At 44.7% G+C, this 25,489-nt stretch overlaps 1 protein-coding gene across 1 annotated transcript; it reads left to right on the top strand.

The window, feature by feature from the left end:
* The first annotated feature begins 20,978 nt into the window (after positions 1-20,978).
* On the top strand, positions 20,979-24,698 carry LOC119340949 (methyl-CpG-binding domain-containing protein 2-like). Its single transcript, XM_037612851.1, has 5 exons — positions 20,979-21,353; positions 22,243-22,752; positions 23,048-23,101; positions 23,477-23,592; positions 24,412-24,698. The coding sequence occupies exons 2-5, from the start codon at positions 22,256-22,258 to the stop codon at positions 24,552-24,554; spliced, it is 810 nt and encodes a 269-aa protein (XP_037468748.1). The 5' UTR covers positions 20,979-21,353; positions 22,243-22,255; the 3' UTR covers positions 24,555-24,698.
* The last annotated feature ends 791 nt before the right edge of the window (positions 24,699-25,489 follow it).

Below are 25,489 nucleotides of genomic sequence, written 5' to 3'. Positions count from 1 at the left end.
AAGGCGTTGACTTAAGGGGCGACATGGGTTGAAACGTGCCTATAACGGCACTTTGTTTCTTGGTAGGGATGGTTGGTAAGGGCATGTACAATGGTTGATAAGGTAGTCTTATCTTAAGTCTACCACGTATGGAAGTAGTAGTAGTTTCTTGGCATTATTAGTGGTTTCTTGGCATTATTAGTGGTTTCTTGTAAGGAACAATGTACTAGCGACAAAAGGCGATTCTAGGTTGCGTTGTACTCCAACGAGTACTACTAGTGGTTGCGGGAGTGTATAGCTCGTTTTGTGGGTTCGATCTCGGCCGAACGCACGGCGGCCTTTTTTAAAAAAGTAACTTCGTTGCGTGCCAATATTGTACACTGGTGGTTTGACTTTTGAAGTCGAACGAACATGTCGGACCACAATCTGGGTGCACTGGATACCCCAGCCACGTGGACGGGTTTTCCCTCCCATCATCTCATGGCTCGCGTACTAGAGTAGTACTCCTATATATTAATTCACACCATGCAAAGTTTCTCGCCTGCATGCTCGCCCTAGCCGCACCTCGCTTGCAACTTCCTCATCAGCTAGCATATTTAAACTAGGGCCTCCCAATTAAGCCCGAGGAGCCGGAAAAGCCTGGCACGACATTGGGAATATGCAATATGGCTCTGTATGTAAAGTGCTAGTACTCTACTACTCTGTAGGTTGTGTCGTTGCACGCATGGACTTCACTCCATTATCAGCTTTGTAAAAAAAATTCCTCTTGACGTGATTTTTTTGTTTTGAAACGAAGGCAAAAGATTTGCATCATCTCATTCATAAAGAAGGAACTACTAACAAAGTTTGATGAGATCCATTACACCTCCACAAATGGAAGCGAAAAGCCTAGTCTCGCTGTATCAAATAACTCAAATGTTCTACCCCCGCAGTAACCATCGCTGATAAACAGGCTGCTAGTGTGTGCATGAGAGGAGCGGCTGAGTAGGCCAGCTACGCGCTTGAATAGAGCACCAAGAGTACCACTACGCAGTTGTACTTTCCCTGCATTGATAGTACACTGATGGTTCTAGAGAACAATGGTACCCTCCACTTCCAACTGTAGCTCCTTGGCCCTGAGATTCAAGAGTTCAAAACTGGTGCACTATACTAGAAGTACAGTAGATCGCACTACTAGTTGAGAAAGTAGTACTAGTACTGCTACAGTACTAGTACGTAGTAAATAATAGCCTCACCACTTCGCTAAGGAGCGATCGAGGACCTACAGTTGGAAGGAACGAGGCCCTGCGGTTACTATGCTCTTATCTCCTCCTCGCTAGTTCCCCCCCCCTGAAGAGAAGGCAGTTCGTCGCTGCTCCCATGGATCCGCCAGGCGGTTCTCCTCCTCGTTGGGTCTGGTAGACCTTGGATGACGATCCTCTGGGAGAAATCGCACGCTGCTCCGACGTCCTCACCGCCACAAGACTTGGTGCTTCCTGCACCAACTTTTTTAAGACCGTGCTTAAACGGGCTTGGGAAAAGGCCATGCTTGTTGGTATTCCATGCATCCTCGAGGAGAAGGTTCTTCTATGGGACAATCCTTCGAATAGTCCACCACTCCCTGGCCATGGTTGCACGTTGACTCCGCTAGAGTTGCCGACGTTGAGAGGTAGTCAGATTTTGTCCGATGAGAAGGTCAGTGATGGAGTTTGATCATGTAATACTTAGTTATTCCATTTCCATCTCGTAATTTCTCCGTTACCCACCGTCTTATATATAGTTCTGGGTCGGTGCCTACGAAGATTGGCTTGCATACCTACGGCCGGATACCACCATCATTTTGCACAATATCCACAACAGTGCGGCCGTTCCCGTAGACCCCTTCTTCACCATTGGGATCGGCCTTCCGGACTGGCTGGGCTTGAATATGTATGATGATGCCTACATGAGATTGAAGAAGGTAGCAATTGCAGACCCGCCGACAAAGCGACGCGACTACAACAATTACTATCTCATCGTGGTGTTCAACATAAGGATTGCCATCAATGCAAGAGGTAGTAACGGCAGAGGCTGGCGCATGTTGGCCGCAGCAGATTTTTACCCCTACATGTTCGAAGACGGTGTGCGCCATCTAGGCCGCATCTTCGCAGTGACAAGCCAGGGGACTTGTTCATCTTGTTTCCATCCTACGGTATGGGAGATTACAAACGGAATGCACAATCCATCATCTGCATCCCTAACGGTACTCCATTATTTTGCAGGAACCAGTTATCCCCCGATCAAAATAAGATCGCCGATCCTGGATGTGCATTTGCATCCGCGATTCGGTCTAACCTAGAACCTTGTAGCTGACTTTGGCATATTGGGATCAACTATCTTAGCAATCGTTACACATGTCACCACTGATGTGCAACATGGTCACACAATCTACCACGATCAGACCATCACCATCTACCTAGGTATTCCATTTTATCATTGTTGTGTGTTAGAGTAGTAGAGTACTAGTGCTTTTAGCTATTTTCTTTTCTTGACTGGGACATGTTTACTGTACTAGTAGTACAATTTAGTATTATATTTTTTAAACCTCTCGCCTTCTCTTTCATTGTTGTAGTACTTACTAGTACTACTCCCTCCGTCTAGGTGTGCAAGTCATCTTATTAAAACCAAATAATCCCAAAACACTTAGGTGCGGTGCATTAACTTCTACCTCGTTTCTTGTTTCTTCACATATCAACCAATAAGAGATGACGGGTGTGCATGCTTTTAATAACTTGAGACTACCAAACACGACATGCAGTGGTTAGTTCATTGCATTCAATGTTATTAATTAGCAAATAAACATTAAGGTCTCTTGTTTTCCCCTCCTCCTTGGTCACGGTGCACAACCTAAGATGACTTACTCACCTAGACGGAGGGAGTAGTAGGAGTACTTTTTACCTTGGAGGACGCATATAGCTAGCTAGGCCCTTGAAGACTTGAACCCACTAGCTCCCACCATTTTTGTTTTTCCATGTCTTACTATCTCATCCATGTAGCCAAGAGTGGCTATATATATAATAAGCCTATTATTTTACTTCCTCTATACCGGAGTAGTACTATTTGCTGCACAGTATTACTGACCGCCATATTTGAGCACAACATTATTATGCATGGACGTCACCATGTGTCCAGATCTGAGATGCCGCGTGTACCAGATGAACGGTGTCGAGTTCGACCCCCGTGATACTACGTGGGTGCCGAGGAACACTCTTGGAGAGTACTCACTTTTCATTGGGGATAGCTACCCCATTGTGAAGCGGATGCCACCTTCCATGCATGACACTGAAGGCCTGTCATTCATGAAGCATGGTTGTGTCTTCAGTGCGCACCGTCGAATGAATGACATGCTGGGACACGCTATCCCTGATTTATGCCACTTTCAGCTTGGATGAGTCTCCGTCGTGTGGAACCAGACTAGAAAGCTGCGATAATGATTCCCGTTGCCCACCGCTATGGATCGTGCCATCCATGAAGAACACCTGTGACTGGAACCTAGAGGAGGACATGTAGCCCATCTATAACGCGTAAGTGGAGTATGGTAAATTGTGAACGGTAGCGCTATGAATATATGTAGACTAGTCGTGCACAAATTTACGGTCACTATATAGTTTTGTGGTGATTATAAGATCACTAGCTCATCATAGAGCACCGTATTGCACCCTACTGACCGGCCACATAGTCGACGTGGCACTTTGTTGACTGGTTAAATTGACACCTGGTTTCTGGGTCCCACCTATTAGTTGGCAGAGCAAAGAAATCAGTTAAACAAAACTTTACGCAGGCGCGACAGGAGTCCAACCCTTGTGCGCGAACCACCCTCGCTGTGTATGTGAGTGCATGCACGTGTACTCCCTCGGTCTTCCAGCAAAGAGTGTACATCGGCTCAAAAACAAAGAGTGTACATCTACACTTCCAATGCTTTTAGCCTTTAATCTAATTGATATTGATTGACTAATGCACTAACTTGTGCTCTAGCTATAGGCTACATGTCTATCCTTAATTATAGCATGCAACAACCTTCATTTAATCTTCTTCTCTCAATGGTCGCATGCACACATAAGTCTGCTACTTTTGGGCGTTAATTATGCCCTGGTCAATGTGTAAATCTCTATATGTACAGTCTTTCACGGACGTAGGGAGTAGGTTGAGCACTTGAGCGTGAGCGTGTGTGTTGTGTCGTGTATTGTGTGCCACATGGGTGCGTGAGTGTTGCGTGCGTCCATGTTTACGTGTGAGTGTTGCATGTTGCATGCATGAGGCTTTTACTCCCTCCCATTGACATGTTCATATTTAGCTTCATTACAACGTTTCATGCAAGAATTAAGAGGTAACTCACCAATGCGTGTAAAAGTTTTGGTAATTTGTTCCTCACGCATGCATTCCAACTAATACGTTCGTAAACACAATTTGCTTGAGGAAAACGAGCCCATTATTGAGTACTTTCGGAACAAAAAATCTTTGGGCACTCATCATTTACTACTACATTGGTTGATGATTTTTTTATTGACATGTATATAAACCTCCGTCCTGGTTTAATGGTCCCCTTTGTACTTAGTGTAAAATTTTCACCGTAAATTTAACTAACAAAGTGTCAATGCATGTCATAAAAAACTAGACCATTAAAAACTATGTTCAAATACGAATCCAGTGGTATGATTTTTGGCGAGTAGATGGTCAAAGTTCGACACAAAATTAATGCATTGGTAAACATAAGTTTAAGGAAAACGAGTGTATTAATTGAGTGTTTTTGCAAACTACAAAAATTATTCCACCACTCACCATCTACCTTGGTTGATGAGATTTTTGAATTGAGCCCTATAAACCGTGAAGGAGGTAGTACTGGTACTCCTACATTATTGGCGCCGGGTGCCTTGGCCAATGTTTCATCTTGTTGGACAAGATGAGCGTAGAGGCATAGGAATACTGTAGATAGGAAGTCTTAGCGATCCATTATTCTTCATCTCGATCAGAGAGAACTATTCAACTAGTCTTCATAGTGAAGTGACAATACACGTTGTAGCAGATGGGACACTTAATTAATAAGTTGAACCAACGTGTTGGTGTTACTAAATCAGCCTTACCCAGTACTGCCATCATGTTTGCTAGTGGAGCACGCTTCCGGAAATACGCCTACGCACCTCTCTCCTCCATTAACTAGCATATTGTCCCTCTTGAGGTAGACCCACATGTCATCGGCGTAACTATTTACACTCTAAAGGACGGTATATCCTGGTAGTAGTACTAGTAGAATTGAGATTTAATGCACTTTCTTCCCCGTCTTTCACTCTTCTTCCTCCTTTCTTCTTCTTCCTACTCTCTTCCCCATTGTCGGTCGCACACCATTTACCCCCGCTCACTGCTCGCCCGCCCGCGCCATCTTCCTTGGTACCTTGTGCATACCATATCCCCCCGCTCACTGCTCGGTCACACATGCCATCTTCTTCGCTCACCCGCCCGAATCTACTTCCCCGCTGGCTCGCAGGCACCCAAAACTCCAATCACGCAGCGCCCTAAAATATCCTATGGCAGAACCGACTGACACACAGAGCCGCGATTGGAATTCCCTCCCGGATGTTCTCTTGGAGCAGATCTGTAATCATATGGACCTACTCAGCACCGTCCGTCTGGTGGCATGCTCGGCGTCTTTGTACCGTCTACTCGTCTCCAACCGGCCAGCCCTTTCCAAGACACCCTGCTTGTTGATGCCCGATCCTTGCAGGTGGCCCAGAGTCCGACTTGACGATCCTACGGATGTTGCCGTGGTACCCCTCGACATGCTACCACCACTCGTCCACTTGTCCTTCATGCGCGACCACTACTGGGCGGGCATGAAGGCCAACTGGATCGTCCTCATCCACCAATCCAGTAGTCCATGGCGTCTCGTGGATATCTACACCCAGCGAGAGATCACCCTTCCATCGTTGGATATCGTCGCCATCGAGCCTCATGGCCCGCCGGACACTCCTGCCTACTACGCATGAGACGCATCGAGCTTTTGGCTCGACCTCTGTTTGCTAAAGGTTGTAATCTGCAAAGTTCCCACACCATCAGAAGACTACATGGATTACAAGCTCATTGCCTTGTTCAATATGAGATTAGTCTATCTAGAATCTGGTTACCATACATGGTTATGGCTCATTGTCAATCCTGTTGAGCCAACATTTCCGTCTGATGCTATAGTGCATGATGGCATCGTTTACGCGGTCGGCGCACAGATTGGCTGCCTATACTGGTGGAATCTATTGTCGTTTAATTGTTATATCTCATCTCATCTTTACCTCATGAATACGACTGCCGGTTGATTGTTACAAATTTAGAATAGATAGTATGTCTATAACCACATTATTGCTATATCTTCCTCTCATTTCCTAGATTTTTATGACCACACATGTTATTGTTAGAGTTGATATGAGAACAGTTGGCATCTAATGTAGTTAGAATAGATACTATGAGTATAACCTCATGATTGCTATATGTTACTCTCACTTCCAAGATTTTTATAACAACGCATGTTATTGCTTAGAGTTGATATGAGAATAGTAGTAAGTGCTATCGTAGAATATGAGTAGGCCGTGTCATAGCTGTTTTCCTCTCATTGTTACATGATGTTTGAACCATGGCATATTGCTAGAATATGAAAGTCATTGGCTTATTTTTTAACTTGGGGTATGATTATGACCACTGCATTGCAATTCTCTGTCTATGATATGTGTCACTATTATAATAATCTTAATTCCACAACTACTCTAAACATGATTGTATATTTTTGTCCTTTTGGTCTCCAATTTGATTTGTTGCAGCAGACGCAAATGCGTTGGCCTTCATGATTCCAGGACCTGGAACCATAACAGTCGATGGGTGGTGGTTTATCGCTCATTCAGCTAACGAAGGTCATTTGATGCTCATTCGCATGTACCAAATTGACCAAACCATTACGCCAAACCACACACAGTACAATGTCTGGGGTGTTCGTGACTGTGATGGCTATGGTTGCTTCGTGTTCGAGAAAGATCCCAGCTCCGTTGGGCCAAGCGTATTCAACTAGAGGCAGGTTTACAGCCTTGGCAACCACTCCATGTTCCTTGGGCTCAATTATCCGATCATCCAACCAATCATCGATCATATCACCAGTGATGATTACTGTGCTATTTAACTTCCATTCGCCAGGGGGAACTGTGTTTACACATCATACCATGGGTTTCATGAATCACCATATCCAGAGATTCGTCGACACAGCTTGTTGCCAGATAATCTTCAGTGTGTGAAAGGGATCAAGCCTCCATGCGATGGATGGCTTTTGCAAACCCGACATGCAGCGATGTGGTTCATGCCAACAGCAAATATGCACAATTTGATTCATACTGATATCTAGGCTGAGCCATTTTTTGAGCAAAAGAGGGGGGCTCCCCTCCAATTTCATTAACGAAACCACCACGAATCCAGGTCCAGACCAGAACAACCCTACCCAACTACTAAAAACTATGTATATTGCTGTTGTAGCATGACCCTCTTTTGTTGGATATTATGTATTGTTGTTAGTTTGAAGCACTCGTCTGGTTTGAAGGATATAGATACCTTTCTGGGATCAAGTGCATCCTAACTCACCTGCGTAGGATGTACTGATAATATACATACATACATACATACATACATACATATATATATATATATCAACTAGCAAAAGATCCCGTGCGTTGCAACGGGAGAGTAAATAACACACGTTCTTAACCCAATAACCATGACTCAAGACCCTGATATGTTCACGTCCTTTATTTTCACATGGCATCACATTTGTGTTGTTGATGGTGGTCTCAATGCTCACACAAAGAAAGCGTGTTTGAATGTGGTCAGTTCTAAGGCGTCTCTCTCTCTCGCACACTCGCTCGAAATAAAAAGAGAAATATGCTCTTTTTCCTCGCGAGGTTTTTCACAGGTGTGCATGCATGGTTATCGATGTTTTCTTTCCTCTCTGTCAGTAAGAAAGAAAAATGGATCATACATTATAGATTAAGTTCGCACCAAAACAATATTTTAGAAATATTTAACAGCTAAAAATAGCATCATATTTAGATTCTACACATTTCTAATCAAGTTTCATATATAACATGTTAAAATCAGAGTTACGGTTTAAAAGATATTGATAATTTTGTTTTAGATAAACTACGGATTGACTAACTGAAAAGTCAGGGTTTTTTATGTTAAAACAAAAAAAATTCGGTTGACTTAAATATGGACGGCGGGTTGATTACCTAAAACATCAAGGGGTTTTCTAAGAAAATGCAAAAAACGGTTCGGAAGTGACTTAAATGTGTACCGCGGGTTTATTTACGGAAAAGAGAGGGCCTTTTTGCAAAATGTATGACGGACGACCAGAAACCCAATTTGCTTTATTATTAGGTAAAGATTAGGCTTCAAGTGCGTACTTGTTGGTGAAAGTATTGTCCAATGGGAAATATATTTGTATTACTCATGTAGCCTACAAAGTCTGTCGCACAACCTTGTAACTTCTTACTCCATTTCTAAATTTGTACTATTCCTCTATACTGTATATTGCGCTACTCATACTACTACCTCCCTCCTTGTTTATTGGTCCCCTTCGTAATTTATGTCAAATTTGGACCATAAATTTCACTAACTAAATGTTAATGCATGTCACAAAAAATTATATCGTTTGATTCATATTTGAACATAGTTTCCAATGTTATAATTTTTTGTGACATGCATTGACATTTTGTTAGTTAAACCTATGGTTAAAATGTGACACTAAATACGACTAGTAAGTACAGTACAGTAGTAGAACTAGTATACGTCGGTCAAATTATTCATCACGTCCTCACATTGAATTGATGTGACAACACGCTGCGTGTGAGGTGACACAAGAGTCCTGGCGGCGTGTTCAGGTATTGTGGACTTCAGATTTGGAGTACCACTTATCTGTTGAAATCTTTCATCATTCACTTACAACAATCAATTAATCATACATTGAGTACCATATAACTGAAATTAACCGATGCAAGTCCAAGAAGGATTGGCCGGTGTTGCCGGCTGGCGTCAAGTTCGATCCCACGGATAAGGAGCTGATCGAGCACCTTGAGGCCAAAGTGAGTGCTGATAGCGTGAGATATCACCCTCTCATCGATTTGTCATACCAACCATCAACAGTGAGCACGACATATGCTACACCCATCCTGAGAAACTTGCAGGTGAGATACCAATCGACCGTCTACTTGCACAAACATATTCCTTTGTTTATAGCTCTATTTTTCTTTTTAAACGCAGACCTAGTGAAGCAATTACAATTTGACAGTTAATAAAAAGTGAAACAAGTGACTGCAACATGCCAAAGATGTTACGAAAATGCCAACTACGTACACTAAAACTTGTATTTGACAATACTGTAGGTATCACACGGAGTGGCCTAAGCAAGCATTTCTTCCAGCGCAACTCCAGGGTGTTCAAAAGGGGCACATGGACGCGTCGCAAGATACAGTCGAAGTGCGGCATGCACGCGATGTGGCACAAGACCGGCAATACATTGCTGGTGATGGTCAACGGCCGGCAGACGAGCAGCAAAAAGGTTCTGTTGCTGCACACCAACAAGAACTTCGAACAGCAGAGGACCAACTGGGTGATGCACAAGTACCACATCGGGGGCCTGGAGCAAGAGAAGGAGCAGGAGCTGGTCCTCTGCAAGATTTTCTGCCATACGAACACTAGGGCCAGGACTAAAAAGATTATAAGTTAGTTTGGTATTGGTACTTATACTACTTGGTCGTCTGCAAGTTGGTATTGTTGTTAACGATCTTTCAGTATGCACTTGGAATTTGCTTCCAACCATCATGTCGAGGATCAACGTGGATATAAAGCTGAATCATTTGTTTCGAAACGAATTTTTAGACACCTAATTTTTATTTGATAGGTAGCATAAGCACCTGCCATTCAAATTCCCAGTTCTCCACATTGTTTACATCTTCAAAGTACGCAGGGGATCCATCCGGTTTCACAGGATGATAGTTGGACGCAGCATGTAGGAACTGGATTGTGGCATGCCAAGCCCAGTTGCAAATTGTTAAAAGAGAGGAGCAATGGATTTGGACCTTCCAGAATAGTTAAGTGTCGCGACCTCGATCGTGAAGCGCCTCCCATGGACTAAAAAAGTCCTAGTCCATTATTATTAGTTGAAATATGTAAAATATTCCATAATGAAAAAAAATATGTAAAATGCAATGAATTTAGTCCATTTTCACTGAAAACCATCCGATTTGCATGAAATTCGTCCGTGGAACCACAAGACGACTATCCATACAGAGCCTAACCATACGGAACCAGCAGGTCCATGGCCGTACGCAAGCAAGTGCATGCACTTGTTATCATGATGGAAAAATAATGCTGACGTCTGAGACGGTGAAATCCATGAAGTCTTCAACATACTCAATAAATGAGAGAATTCTGCAAGTACATACTGATAACTGGGATCCAGCAGGTATATTATTTTTTCAGGTCGAGCAAGTTTCAACTGGGCTGTAGACTGCCCAAGCTTTGTTTTGTTTTTAACAAGCCCAACCCATAACGACAACGGGGCACAAAGATCCAGCAGGTATCTACTGGCCTCTGGCCCGCCAGCGTTAGCTATATTTTGTCTTAGAACATCTGCAGGCAGTTTTTTTTACTGAATCAAACACACAGCCCAGTTTTATTTTCCTCTTGAAACGCCGTGTCCTACTTCCGTTTTCTAATCTCTACCTATAGTTTTACTAGTTCATATACACGTATCATTATATTGAAAATACATAAAGTTCCCTTTTCAAATTTACATCCTTTTTTCCCTCCCAGCACTGATTTTTTTACCACTGTTTTTCCTTAAACCAACTCAATTGTCCCACATCTTATTTTCTTACAAAAACATTTTTTTTGGCAAATCAATAAGTTCTTAAAAAATAAATGTTTATCATTTTGGGATTACAACAGTTCGGACTCCACTGAAATATGCAAAATAAGGTTGAAATTTTTGACCGTGGTCCTGGGCAGAAAATGGGTTGTAATACATTCCTTAAGAATTAGCAAATGGGCTCCAAATTATTAAAAAAGTAGCAAACGGGCTCTATGTTGTCTGCCATGGATTTGGAGGCTGACTTGTGGGCCTACTAAGTTCATGCATACATAAGGTTTCTCAAAAAAAGAAACTTAGTCAACAATCAACTCTACCAGCGTCAGACCGTTAGATGTCAATCTAACGACAATCGTGCTTTTTCAGTCTCTGATCTTCCTGCTCCAGCCGCCCAAACCAGCACCGACGGAACCGCCTGCTCCCGCCTCCTATGGCCAGCTGTGCTCTCAGGCAGGCCTCACGGCTCCACCATACTCGCATCCCTGGTCTGGCTATCCCTCTACTCACCCACACCTCCTGTTATTTCCCAGTGACGGCAGCAGAACCAGTCAACCCTCGTACTTCCCACCGCGTGGGCAACCACTGTCGAGTCTTCCCTGGCTCTGTGTCATTCCCTTCCTAGGCCTCGCTGTCGTCCACCGCCCTGGTGCTCTCGGCGCAGCGTGGTCAACGTGGTCAACGAACAACATCCATCGGAAGTGGACTGTACGTGGAGATGCTGACAACTGGGTCTACGGCCGCACACAAGGAAATGCCTCCTTATTACGCGCAAAATAATGATTCCTCCACCTGACAGCTGGGACCCACTGGAAGGGCCTCTGTATTTCGTGAAAAAAATGCTCCTCCCGCTGACAGCTCGGACCCACCAGCTATATCTTCGCACAAAAAAATTAATACCCCCTGCTAGCTGGGATCCACCATAGCGGGAGGCTGACTTGTGGGCCTACTAAGTTGACGCGGACGGAGGGCTTTGTCAACTTAGTTAATATGAACGATTCTAGCTCCAGTGACCATACGATGTCCATCCAACGGCCGTAGTGCTTCTTCAACCTCTGGTCTTCTTGCTCCAGCCGCCCAAACCAGCGTCGTTCGTGCTGCGTGCTCCTGACTCCCGTGGCCGGCTGTGCTGCCGCAGAGGCCTCACCGCTCCCTACTACTCCCACCGTTGGCCATACCATCCCTCTACTCACCCACACCTCCTATTATTCTGTGGCGACAACAGCCTCACACCACAGCCGAACTAGTGAACCCTCGTACTCCTCTCCGCGTGGGCATCCACTGTCGCGTCTTCCCCGGCTCCGCGTCGTCACCTTCCTAGGCCTCGCCATCGTCCACCGCCTTGGTGCTCTCGGTGTGGCATGGTCAACGTGGTTAAGGAATGACTTCCATCGGAAGAGTACTGTATGTGGAGAGGCTGATAGGTGGGTTCACAGCAGCAAGGAAGTGCCTCCTTATTACGTGCAAAATAATGATTCTTCCACCTGACAGCAGGGACCCAGCTGACAGGCCATCGTATTTCATGAAAAAAATGTTTCCCCCTGACTGCTGGGACCCACATGCTACACTTTGCACGCAAGGAAGTGTCTGACAGTCGGGACCCACCTGGTCGAAGCGTACATAGCATTGTCATTCTGGTCACGGACGTGTACGTACATACTGGTCGATCGGTCTGTCTACACGCTGCAGCGATGAACTGTGGTCGAGTAAGAAAGGGCACGTGTCGTAGTAGAGGCGCGCACGTAGCATGTACATGTACGTACAACCAGGGTGCAAGAAAGTAAATACGGCCACGTACGGTACATATGGGCGGGGTCTCAAATGCCTACTCGCGCATACGTATGGCCAGAGCTCGTGTACATGGAGAGGCAGCGACGACGTCCTGCTCATCGGTAGCCAACCGGCTGGGTCGGAACAGAGAAACTGCGTCGTGTTCATCAAGAGCCAACCGGCTTGGACGGAACAGCCAATCGAAACGAGGCCTGGCATATCGCAGAACGGAGGAAACGGCCTTTTGTTCGACCGGCCATGGTCGAAACAGGATCCTGTTCATCGGAAGGGGTCTGGCATACCGTAAAACGAAGGAATCGGACTTGTGTTCGAGTGCCTACGGTCGAAGTGGGGTCCTATTGATCGGGAGGGGTGTGGTGTGGCGTACCGCAAAATGGAGGAAACGGATTTGTGTTGGAGCGCTACGATCGAAACGAGAGGGGTCCTATTCATCGGGAGGGGTGTGGCGTACCACAAAACGGGACTCCACGAGCTATTGTTCATCTCCACCGTCAACTGCCTCCACGGGCTACTGTTCATCCACCGTCAACCTCCTCCAGCCTCCACCTACGACTGTTCATACACGGCGTCTCCCCTCGTGCCTCCACCAGCCACTGTTCATCCTCGGGCTCGTGTTCATCCAGCCTCCGCTGCTCCTCCACCAGCTACTATTCAACCAGTCCTCTCCTCGGGGTCCTGCTCAACCACCCCTCCACGGGTTACTGTTCATCCAGCCCTCCACCGGCTAATGTTCAACCAGCCTTCCACGGGGTCCTATTCATCCAGCCCTCCCTGGGGTCCTGTTCATCCACCCCAACCGGCTCGATCGGGGTCCTGTTCATCCAGCGGCAACGACCTCTACTACCACGGAGTCCTATTCATCCAACCCCCCATCGGGAACTGTTCATCCACCCCCCCAACAATGCTCACTGTTCATCAATGGAAGGAGGTAGCAGGTTCGATCGGCTTCAGTTAGAAGAAGTAGCGAAGGAATCACTCGATCGGGTTCAGTTAACAGCCAGATCGATCGATCGCTCGGGTTCAGTAACGTGTAGCCTGCAGTGCAATCGCTCGGGTTCAGTAGGCGAACGCCTCGCTCGGGTTCAGTTAGAGCCCAACGCCTAGCACCCAAGCGCGTATGTGTATGAGAGAAACGCGCATCGCTCGGCCCCCGACCACCCACCGTAACCGGGAACTCCCCTATATTTTCCTCGCCCTCGCTTCTACCATGGGTTTTTCGTCATGGACGGCCTAAAGAATGTCATATAGTTGCATCTTCGGCCCGCCCAGGACGAAAAACCCATTTTCTGTCATGATTTTTTTTATAGAAGTAGGAGCCCACCACATCTATGATGATACCGGGTTTTGTCACAATTATTGTCATAGAAGTGTCATAAGCATGACAGAAAAAATCCATTTGGCCCAAAATGTCACGAATGTGTCTTTTTTTTGTAGTGCTACCACACCCGATCATCAGGTGGTGCTTCCAAACGACGAACTTTGGCAACAATGCATACTCCGGGAGAACACTTTTATCTTGAAATTTAGTGAATGGATCATCTTATAATGCTACCGCCGTTCTAAGCAAAAATAAGATGCATAAAAGATAAACATCACTTGCAATCAAAATATGTGACATGATATGGCCATCATCATCTTGTTCTTTTGATATCCATCTCCAAAGCATCGTCATGATCTCCATCGTCACCGGCTCGACACCTTGATCACCATCGCTGTGTCGGGGTCATCTCGCCAACTATTGCTTCTACAACTATTGCTAACACATAGCAATAAAGTAAAGCACTTACATGGCGTCTGCACTTCATACAATAAAAAGGCAACCCTAAGGCTCCTGTCGGTTGTCAATATTACAAAACATGATCATCTCATACAACAACGTATATCACATCATGTCTTGACCATATCACATCACAACATGCCCTGCAAAAACAAGTTAGACGTCCTCTACTTTGTTGTTGCAAGTTTTACGTGGCTGCTACGGGCTTCTAGCAAGAACCATTCTTACCTACACAAAAACCACAACGGTGATTTATCAAGTTTGTTGTTTTAACCTTCTTCAAGGACCGTCCGCAGTCAAATTCGATTCAACTAAAGTAGGAGAAACAGACACCCGCCAGCCACCCTTATGCAAAACTAGTTGCATGTCTGTCGGTGGAACCGGTCTCATGTACATGGACATGTAAGGTTGGTCCGGGCCGCTTCATCCTACAATACCACTCAATCAAAATAAGATGTTGGTGGTAAGAAGTATGACTATCACCGCCCACAACTCTATGTGTTCTACTCGTGCATATCATCTACACATAGAACTGGCTCATGATGCCACTGTTGGGGAACGTTGCATGGAAAACAAAAAAAGTTCTACGCACACGCAAGATCTATCAAGGAGATGCATAGCAATAAGAGGGCGAGATTGTGTCTATGTACCCTCGTAGACCATAAGCGGAAGCGTTTCACAACACGGTTGATGTAGTCGAACTTTCTCGCAATCCAACTGATCGAGTACCAAATGTACGACACCTCCGCATTCAGCACACGGTCAGCTCGGTGACGTCCATGTCTTCTTGATCCAGTAAGACGGAGAGGTAGTGTATGAGTTCCGACAGCACGATGGCATGGTGACGGTGATGGTGGTGTGATCTCGGTAGGGCTTTGCCTAAGCTCTACGAAAATATGACTGAGGGAGTAAACGGTGGACGGGGGCGCCGCACACGATTAAGACAATGTTGTGTGTCCTTGTGTGGTGCCCCCTCCCCACTTATATATAGGTGGGAGGGGAGGGAAGGCAGCCAGGCGCGCGCTAGGGTAGGCCGCCGCCCCCTAGGGGCCCTGCCTTGCCCTGTGCCCCCCTTTCCTTGTATAAAGAAGGGGGAAGGAAAGAGGGGGAGTGGGAAGGAAGGTGGAGTCCTGCTCCACACTTTCCTTTCCCTCCCCTCTTTCCTTCTCCTCCACATAGGGTCGGCCACTATAGGGGCGCACCAGCCCCTTGTGGGCTAGTGTGTTCCCTCTCTTGGCCCATAAGGCCCATATCTTTGCCGGGGGTGCCCGAAACTCCCTTCGGGTGACCCGATAAGTACCTAATACCCTCTGAAACACTTCCGGTGTCCAAATACCATTGTCCTATATATCAATCTTTACCTCTCAACCATTTCGAGACTCCTCGTCATGTACTTGATCTCATTCGGGACCCCGAACAACATTCGGTCACCAAATCACATAACTCATATAACACTATATCATCAACGAACGTTAAGCGTGCGGACCCTATGGGTTCAAGAACTATGTAGACATGACTGAGACACCTCTGTGATCAATAACCAATAGTGGAACCCAGATGCCCATATTGGCTCCTACATATTCTACGAAGATCTTTATCGGTCGAACCATTATGACAACATACGTAATTCCCTTTGTCTATCAGTATGTTACTTGCCCGATATTCGATCGTCGGTATCTTCATACCAAGTTCAATCTCATTATCGGAAAGTCTCTTTACTCGTTCCGTAATACATCATCTTGCAACTAATTCATTAGTCACTTTGCTTGCAAGGCTTCTTATGATGTGTATTACCGAGGGGGCCCAGAGATACCTCTTCGATACTCGGAGTGACCAATCCTAATCTCGATCTATGCCAACTCAACAAACACCTTTGGAGATACCTATAGAGCATCTTTATGATCACCCAGTTACGTTGTGACATTTGATAGCACACAAGGTATTCCTTCGGTATCCGGGGGTTGCATAATCTCATAGTCGAAGGAATATGTATTTGACATGAATAAAGCAATACCAATAAACTGAACGATCAATATGCTAAGCTAACGAATGGGTCTTGTCCATCACATCATTCTCCTAATGATGTGATCCCGTTATCAAATGACAACACATGTCTATGGTTAGGAAACCTTAACCATCTTTAATCAAAGAACTAGTCTAGTAGAGGCTTACTAGGGACACAATATTTGTTTATGTATTCACACATGTATCTAAGTTTCCGATCAATAAAATTCTAGCATGAATAATAAACCTTTATCATGATTTAGCAAATATAATAATAAACATTTTATTATTGCCTCTAGGGCATATTTCCATCATTGATTACATCTTGTAGTTGATGCTAGTTGGTTTATTTGGTGGAAAATCATATGTTTAGATACATTATGCTATTCAATACCCTTGTGATTCTAGACATGAATATGATGTGTGAGTAGTTGCTTTTGTTCTTGAGGACATGGGAGAAGTCTTGTCATAAGTAATCATGTGAATTTGGTATTCGTTTGATATTTTGATGATATGTATGTTGTTGTTTCCCTTAGTGGTGTTATGTGCACGTCGACTACATGACACTTCACCATATTTGGTCCTAAGGGAATGCATTGTGGAGTAGTTATTAGATGATGGGTTGCTAGAGTGACAGAAGCTTAAACCCTAGTTTATGCATTATTCTGTAAGGGGCTGATTTGGATCCATATATTTCAGGTTATGGTTAGATTTATCTTAATTATTCTTTCGTAGTTGCAGATGCTTGCGAGAAGGGGTAATCATAAGTAGGAGGCTTGTTCAAGTAAGAACATCACCCAAGCACCGGTCCACCCACATATCAAATTATCAAAGTAGCAAACGCAAATCAAACAAATATGATGAATGTGACTAGATGAAATTCCCGTGTGTCCTCAAGAACACTTTACTTATTATAAGAGATTGTTTCGTCATGTCCTTTGCTACAAAAAGGATTGGGCTACCTTGCGGCACTTTGTTACCGTTAGAACTTATTGCTCGTTACAAATTATCTTGATATCAAACTATCTGTTATCGACAATTTCAGTGCTTGCAGAAAATACCTTGCTGAAAACCACTTGTCATTTCCTTCCGCTCCTCGTTGGGTTCGACAGTCTTACTTATCAAAAGTACTACGATTGATCCCCTATACTTGTGGGTAATCAATGGCCTTTATCAAGTCACTAGCGGACAAGTCATGATTCTTGAAGCGCAAATTATTAGTCAACTTGCCCGTGTATTGGTGCATGAGTCGGCTTCTCAAACTAAGAGGTCGGATCCTGCAGCTCATCGAACACCGGGTCAAGTCGACCCTAGAAATACCATGAGCTATCAAAGCATTAATCTTAGAGTAAAGGGTCTTTAGTGTTACCCTCTCTTCAGCAGATGCATAAGCAATAAATAACTATTCAGAGTCAAGGCACTCTAATTTGTAACCCGACAATCGGTGTTGTTTAGCCGGGGGATGTGTCTTTGTAGTGAAACCAGGTTTTGTGCCATCCTTTAGGATGAATCGCCAGTGCCATTTCAGGGAAAGCTGAGTTCCTCCTTCGTTGAATTATGACCCCTCCACATCCCAGACTCGGCCCATTTTTGCATTCAGTTTGACGGTTGCAATGAAACAATTCTTGAAACAGGTTGGCAGTCGGCGCAATCTAGAGACACACTTTGAAGAAGACTTGGAAGTTACTTAAAATGAGGACCGAGTTGGGAGCAAGGTCTTGTGGCCTGATACCAAAGTAGTGAAGAACGTCGCAAAAAAAATTGGAACCCAGAGGGTGAAAGCCTCTGTCCAATTGATCTGCGAAGATAACTACTTCATTTTGACCCAGAGCTGGCCGGGTCTCTTCTTCAGCGGCTCACCATTTGATCTGGTCCTTGGCCGGAAGTAACCCGATATTTACCAAGTCGTCGAGCATGAGCTCTGATATGCATGATTTACTCCAGTTATAGGCTTTTCTCACTTTGGGGCCGTGGGTTCGGTTTGCAACAAAGATGGACTACAAAGGTGAAAAGGAAGGAAAATATAAGCCGAATTGGAGGAGTAAAAGATTATATGACTGGGATGTTTGATAACTTAACAGTTTAAGCCGGTTAAAAGATCATAATAAAACCCAGAACTGGTAAGAAACGACACAAGTACGAGCTGGCTAGGAATCTGAGAGCCTTCAAAACCATACCTAAAGCATAAGCTGACAAAGGTTATCAAGGCAATGTCCAGGTCATGGCAGCTACAAACAACTACTGTACAGATTGAGTATCAATATTGATCTGAAAAATGGCTACAAAAATGAAAGGCAAAAACCTAGGTTTGGTGATGAAGCAGTAATGGAGCTTATTAGGCAACAGAGGGGATCTACAATATGAGTAGCTATGTGGCGGAGATACTTTAAACGCCATATAGATAGCAGTTTATGGGTAAACTAGATCTACAACCATATCTTATGAAGAACACCGATGAACTAGAAAGAACTACGGCGAAGAAGAACGACATGGATGAATGATGTGCTTACAGATCTGTGAACAGGATCTTGAAGGTGTTGAGGGTCACGAGCACGGCTGCGGTGTTTTTGACGAGCCCCGGCGACAGTGCTGCGATTGAGGTTGTTGTTCTTGGGGTCGCCGAGCATGAGGCGGCACAACGACGTCAGGGGCGAGAGGAAGAAGAAGGGCGCAGAGCAGACAAGGTAAAAAGTAAATCTGAAGACTCGTTGGCCTATTTATAAGGGAGTGGAACCCGAAGAGGTAGGGCGAGACCGCAGGTGGCGTAGTAAATTTTGGCTACAGGGATGCCTCCATTCTCGCGTTAACAAGATTTTGACATATCCACTCAAAGATCCGTTATGATGTCATGCGCATATGCCGGAACGGATAAAGGCGATGTCATGATAAGAAGTCGCAAAAATTGACAAGTGTGGAGAAGAACCATGAGGGCGGGCAACAGTTTTGACTCGGCCGGGAAGATTAAATGGGAGATAATAACGAGGAAGGAAGAATGGAGCAGGTTCCGGCTTAAGAAAATCCAGACCAAAGCACAACCTTTCACGTTTTTCTTTGTTTTACTTATAATATGAAGTTTAACATGGATAAATCCAAGCAAAACGGGGGGCTAATGTTGGGGATGTTCCCCATGATTGAGACTTGGCATGAGTGTGAGCCGACCCTGAGCTTTGGGGCTCTGTGAGTCACATCAACTACCGGGTCATATCGAAGACGATCCAGGAAGGCTAGAAGCCCAGAGCGAGACTTGGCGGGAGGCCGGCTCTCACGAACCCTATGGGCCGGCTCACGAAGAAGGCTAGGGAGGGGAAATTTTCCTAACTTAGAGGACAGGATAAATAAGAGTTAGAGTAGGATGCGAGTTGGGAGTACAACCTGAAATCTTCTGTAAGTCTAGGGACTCAACCTATTTTATAAAGGGGAGCCCCTAGGACCAAAAGACTAAGTTGCAATCTCTCGAAAGCTAGGTTAGCGAATCCGCATCCTTGTAATCGAGATCATCGTCAATATCAATCAAGCAGGAGCAGACTTTTTACCTCCACCGTGAGGAGCCAAACCTGGGTAAACCCGTGTCTTTCATTCCCGATCAACCCCGTTCAAGCAAACACCTAGTTGTGATGGCCTCGAGACTTAGTCCTTTCACGAGGACATCTGACGTGACAAAACCATGACAAAGGGCCCTTGTCAGTTAACTTCATCCAATCACCCATGCAGGAACACTGGATCGTAAAGAGATTTTCGTTTACTGATGTGGTCTTGATCTCCCTTGTTGGGTTCCATGCAATATTCATATTCGTAATTAAAGCCTGGGTAGTGAAATCGTTGGTTGTGTGAACCTTCGCAATCGCCATTCACTTGATCCCTTCCCCGACCATGTTGGGGTCTTCTTCAAACACCCGCATCATCGAAATCCTCTTCCTCAAATTCCTCCTTTTCTTTGTCCGATCCACCAATTACCTTCACCCCAAAATACACACAGGCTCTAGATCTAGGTCTACGTTTCTTTAACCTAATTGCTACCAAAGCTGGGCACGCATGTGAGGACACCCCCTTTATCAATTCGAGTAACCAAACCATGGAGGAGACAAAATCGTGGTTGAGAACGAGTAGAACACACGCCGGAGATGAATCCAATGTGTCCAATTTTGCGCTTTGGTTTCGCGCTATTCAACCTAGCTTGCTTATCGTGCTCCGAAGGTTTCCAACACACCCAACCTATCTATTCTTTTCTACAAAATCCCATCGTCTCACCACGCGTGCATGTTTCTATTAACCGCAAAGCTTTCTTAATATTAGATATCATCTATCATACTGGATTTGCTTGCGTACGTCACTCAATTCGCCACATGGCCATGTGTCTCCATTATTTTTAAGTATGTTTTAAATATTTTGCTATGACATATTTGTCTAGCAATTTTTAATATATTACTAATCATGGATGTACCCTTTAATTGATTTCCAAATGTACCAAAATCATCCGTGTTCACCGTCCGTAGGAATGGATCCCTTCGTTTCTGACCCCACCGATCCTGTGACAACCAGCCCCAAAACGCAGGGACAAGAGGAAGAGGGCCTTGGAGCCGACCCCTCCTTCAATTCCCTTACCACTGAGTCCGTCGTCGCGAGCCCCGACGCGGAGGGCGGCGCCGCCGCCACACAGGCGGACGATGAGGCGGAGAGTGGGGCGCCCGGCTCCCCTTCCCCGCCCCGACCGCCGCCTAGCATCTCCGGGCGCCGCGATCCTCTCAGGGCCGCGTGCTTCCGGAGGCTGGCCGCCTCCTGCGAAGCCCGCCGACTCCGCGAGGCGGAGCTCCTCCGTGCGTCTAAACCGCCCGCGGAGAAGGCCGAGGACCCCGAGGAGCCAATCTGGCCACCAAAAAGCCGCCATTGGTGGCGCTTCGTGTATGTATACCTCGCCTTCCACCCCCTTTTGCTCATGAATGCATGATTAGATTGTTCCTTCAAAATAATTTAGGTTTACATAGATTACCATGCTAGGGCTTTGGGAGAACATATCGCTAAGGCGTTCGCTTTCAGAGATTTTACACGTAGTAGATTCAGCAATTTTACATGTGGAATAGTAGATTTTATTTATCCCGTCCCAACTTAGTTTTCATTTTGGAGAAGTATGAGGTAATATGTTTCGTGCCTAACGGGGATGGTGAGAAGAATCATGATTCCGTTTTTGTATAATAACTGTGATTTAGTTTGATTACCATGCTAGGGCTGTTTGAGGAGTAGGGATATCTGCAATTGAAATCGGTACATTCGATTTACTATTGCTATACTAGGTCATGTTTCTAATGCTGATGGCATCTCGGTCAGTGTCTAGCCTAGGGTTCTGGAGCGTTACGTTAGCTCAAGCTGTTAAATATATATTTGCGAGTTATGTCCTTACTTTTGTGAACTGGATTGTTGATGCCCCAACTAGTGATGAGGCGTTAAGTTCCGCCTTTCTGTTCCTAACGGAATCTTTGAATCTAGCCTAGGGATCTCATAACATTACGTAAGCTCTAGTTACCTAATTAAGCTGTTCAAAATGTTAGAGTTTTATGGCATTACCATAATGAACCTGATTTATGGGAGAACCATACTGCTTCAATGCCAGCGATATCTTGATATCTAGCCTGAGAAATCAAAGATTTACTATAAGTAGCCTTTGTCTTCACCCTCTTTTCATGTTCATGGTGGTGTATCCCTTCTGTTTTAATCTTACATTCACGTTTCTTTTGTTTCTCTATCAAGCATTTTTCCTTTCCCAGTCTGAAACTTTTGCAATTACCTCCAACAGGGAACTAAAAACTATGGGGTCCAGCCCGGCTAATCCTGTGCCCAACCCTGATGAGAGTTCATTATCTCATATCAAGAGCCAAGATATGTTAGCTGACAAGGTTGTGGACCAATGGGATGACAGTGACACTGAAAACTCCTCTGGAAGTGCATCATATCAAGTTGTTCCTTACAAGAATGCCCAGGGAGAAAACACCTTACCTGTGCTGTCTAAAAAAAGGAAATTCATTATTAGTACATATTCTGTGCAATGTAGTACTTGCCAGAAATGGAGAGTTGTACCAGCCAAACTGAAATATGAGCAAATTCGAGAGAATATTATACAAGTTCCTTTTTCTTGCAAATATGTCCATGGGTGGAAGCCACAAGTTACATGCCATGATCCAACTGATATATCTGAGGATAATGGCATGGCATGGGCAATTGATATCCCATGCATCCCTCAGACCCCTCTTGGGTGGGAAAGGAATATTACTCTAAGGAATGAACAGAGCACGAGATTCGCTGATGTGTGAGTATTACTTGTTTTGCACAACATTGTAGTTAATTTGTTTCCCAGCTTTTTGTATTTATTTCTGAGCAAATGATGTTGCAGTTGTTTTCTAACGTCCCTGGGTCGTAACTCTTGAGAGCTCAGAATGCTCATTTATGGTTTAGGAACTTAATGCTGTTCATATTTGATCAATGGTTAAACATTCATTCCTGTGGTCTGCTAAACACCTTACACACCTATATAAAAGGATGTGCTTGCCATTCCGTGTACATATTGTATGAGTGTTTCGTAACACTTATATACATCCTTTCAGGTACTATATCTCTCCCGCAGGCAGAAAAGTAAGATCCATGAAAGATGTTGAAAGGTAAGCTAACTTTCTTCTGGTCAACTTCTCTTCAATATCGTTACTTTCTTAAGCATATTAATGCCCAGATGCAGTTTTCCCTTCATCTAGCATGTTGATAACCGCATCTGAATGGTATCCACTTTATTGTGAAGTTGTTACAAAGTGTTATTATTGTACTTTCACTACCTCAATGGCTCAATGATCATATGAAGAACTCAACCAGCATTTAGGCTTAGCTTTGTTGGGGCTTATTTTCAGAAATCTTGCCTGTTCTTACAATTGAACGTTGGAAACACAGAATACATGTGTATACTATGTGAAGTTGTGAACTTCTCCATGTGGTTCAATCTGCCTAGATGTTTATCTTATTCGTCATATGTTATACTTTGATAGGTATCTTGAAGACAACCCAGACTATGCTGCCCGCTTACAGTTATCTCAGTTTTCGTTCAGGGTACCTAAACCTCCAAATTGCCCTCGTCAGTCAGAGCTTATTGAACCAACTGAAGGTATATTTATGCACAACTTTTAACATGGTTACTTTAACTGGCATGCTAAATGGATTGCTGGTTGGACAAGCATCTCTCTTCTGGTTGAACAATGGCCACTATTGCTTCAAATTTATGTCAGTGATAAAATGGTTTTCGGATTGCTTTGTCAACTGAAAATGCATTACAAGTTTGTGTACTTGTATATTGTGGTACTTAATGGAACTATTTAAGTAGTAGGACAGGTGGTGAGCTGGGGTGTACAGGATAGTAGGGCATGCATGTAAGCAAAGTTCCACACGTGCCACTCATATTTTAAATGATCATAACAGGTTGAGATGTCGTAAATTGGATTTTACTTTATTGTTTATTAATTTCTGTAAATTGGATGGCACACCTGATAACATAACGTAGACCATTGCATGCACTAGTGGCTGATGGATTATATCCCCTTTACATGAATATGAAACTAAATGAGAGTTCTGTGAATGCATGCTGCCTATATATAGTTGCATAACATGAGACAGGCAGGTGGGTGACTTCTAGTACCCTTGTTGATTATAGCACCACTCCTAGATAAAGTTCTTGCAACTAGCTAGCGATTTAGGGATCTTGTAGCAGCGGTTAGAAATTTAGAATCACTGTCTGTTTCCATCTATTAGTATACTTGCATACAATGACCCTTGCACAACGGACGACGTCTTGATGTGATTAGCTTGCTTGTCTTCTCTTCTGGCTCAAGTGATTAATGGCGTTCTATTCACTCTTTGTGTTGGTGCAACCATCTGATAATTTGACACATGATTTGTTATTTATCTGATGGCATGCTCTTATTTTCAGTGCCACCTCCGGTTCACGAGGATCCCGTGCACAACTACATGCCGGTCCCTCATGGAGAAGCCAATCATTTAACTCATATACCAGTTATACTAGCTCTACAAGTACCAGTGATGCTCTCCAAAAAGAGAAAAGTAAACCAGTGATGCTCTCCAAAAAGAGAAAAGTAAACCAGTGATGCTCTCCAGAAAGAAAGAAAAATGCTCTATCAGTGATGTTCAAATTTCAGACTTGAAATGTGCTAGTTTGCTGTATTATCTTGCTGTTAATGTGCTGTCTCAAATTTGCTTTCTCTTCGCCTTTTGATCTCAAGAATAAAACCCCAAAATAAAAAAAAAACTTGCTGCTTTCTCTTCACCTTTTGATCTGAAGAAAAACGAGAATCTTGAATTTAATATATATTGACTACGCACATACATCAATTCCTCTCTCCAGCGGTCATGAATTCATGATACATCTATTCAATTGCAGAGTTCTTACTGCTAATGATCATGTTCATCAATTCCTCTCTCCAGCGAACGATCATGAATTCATAACAGACAACTAGTAGAGAGAGCAGAAAAGAAAACTACTTCCCGAGAGAACTATAACTAATCGTAAACTGGTGGGCGTCCTCCATTGACCTTCGTCATCGTCGCGCGGCGCAGCTTCGACGCAAACTCTGGGTCGTGCTCCTCGTAGAATCGGCACAGCGCGTCCATCGGGATCCCTTTGCCGACCCTCTTCTCCTTCTTGCAACAATCGCCGCCGCGCTCTGTCTGCTCCGGCGGTGGTGGTCTCTTGGAACTGGCCGGCCGTGCCGCGTCGACGCCGGGTGTGGCTGCGGTGGAGCGCGACGGGGCTCGCGGACGTCCCATGATGGCATTCGTGCGACACGGCTGGGTTTGTTGTTGATGGCGGGGTACTCGACGAGGTAGGACTCGGTGCCGGCCGAGGCGGAGACTACCTTGGCGCCGAGGTAGATCACCAGCTGCCTGTTGCCGGAGAACACGACGTTCGTGCATAACCTGTTGCGCACCTCCACAGCATCCCCGCACGCGAATCGCAGTTGCCGGCGCGCCGCATCCACGGTGGACTTCTG

The sequence above is a fragment of the Triticum dicoccoides genome, chromosome 7B, assembly GCF_002162155.2.
Source record: "Triticum dicoccoides isolate Atlit2015 ecotype Zavitan chromosome 7B, WEW_v2.0, whole genome shotgun sequence".
Lineage (NCBI taxonomy): Eukaryota > Viridiplantae > Streptophyta > Magnoliopsida > Poales > Poaceae > Triticum > Triticum dicoccoides.
Note: the sequence above shows the minus strand (reverse complement) of the source record. Positions and strands in the feature narration are given on the sequence as shown.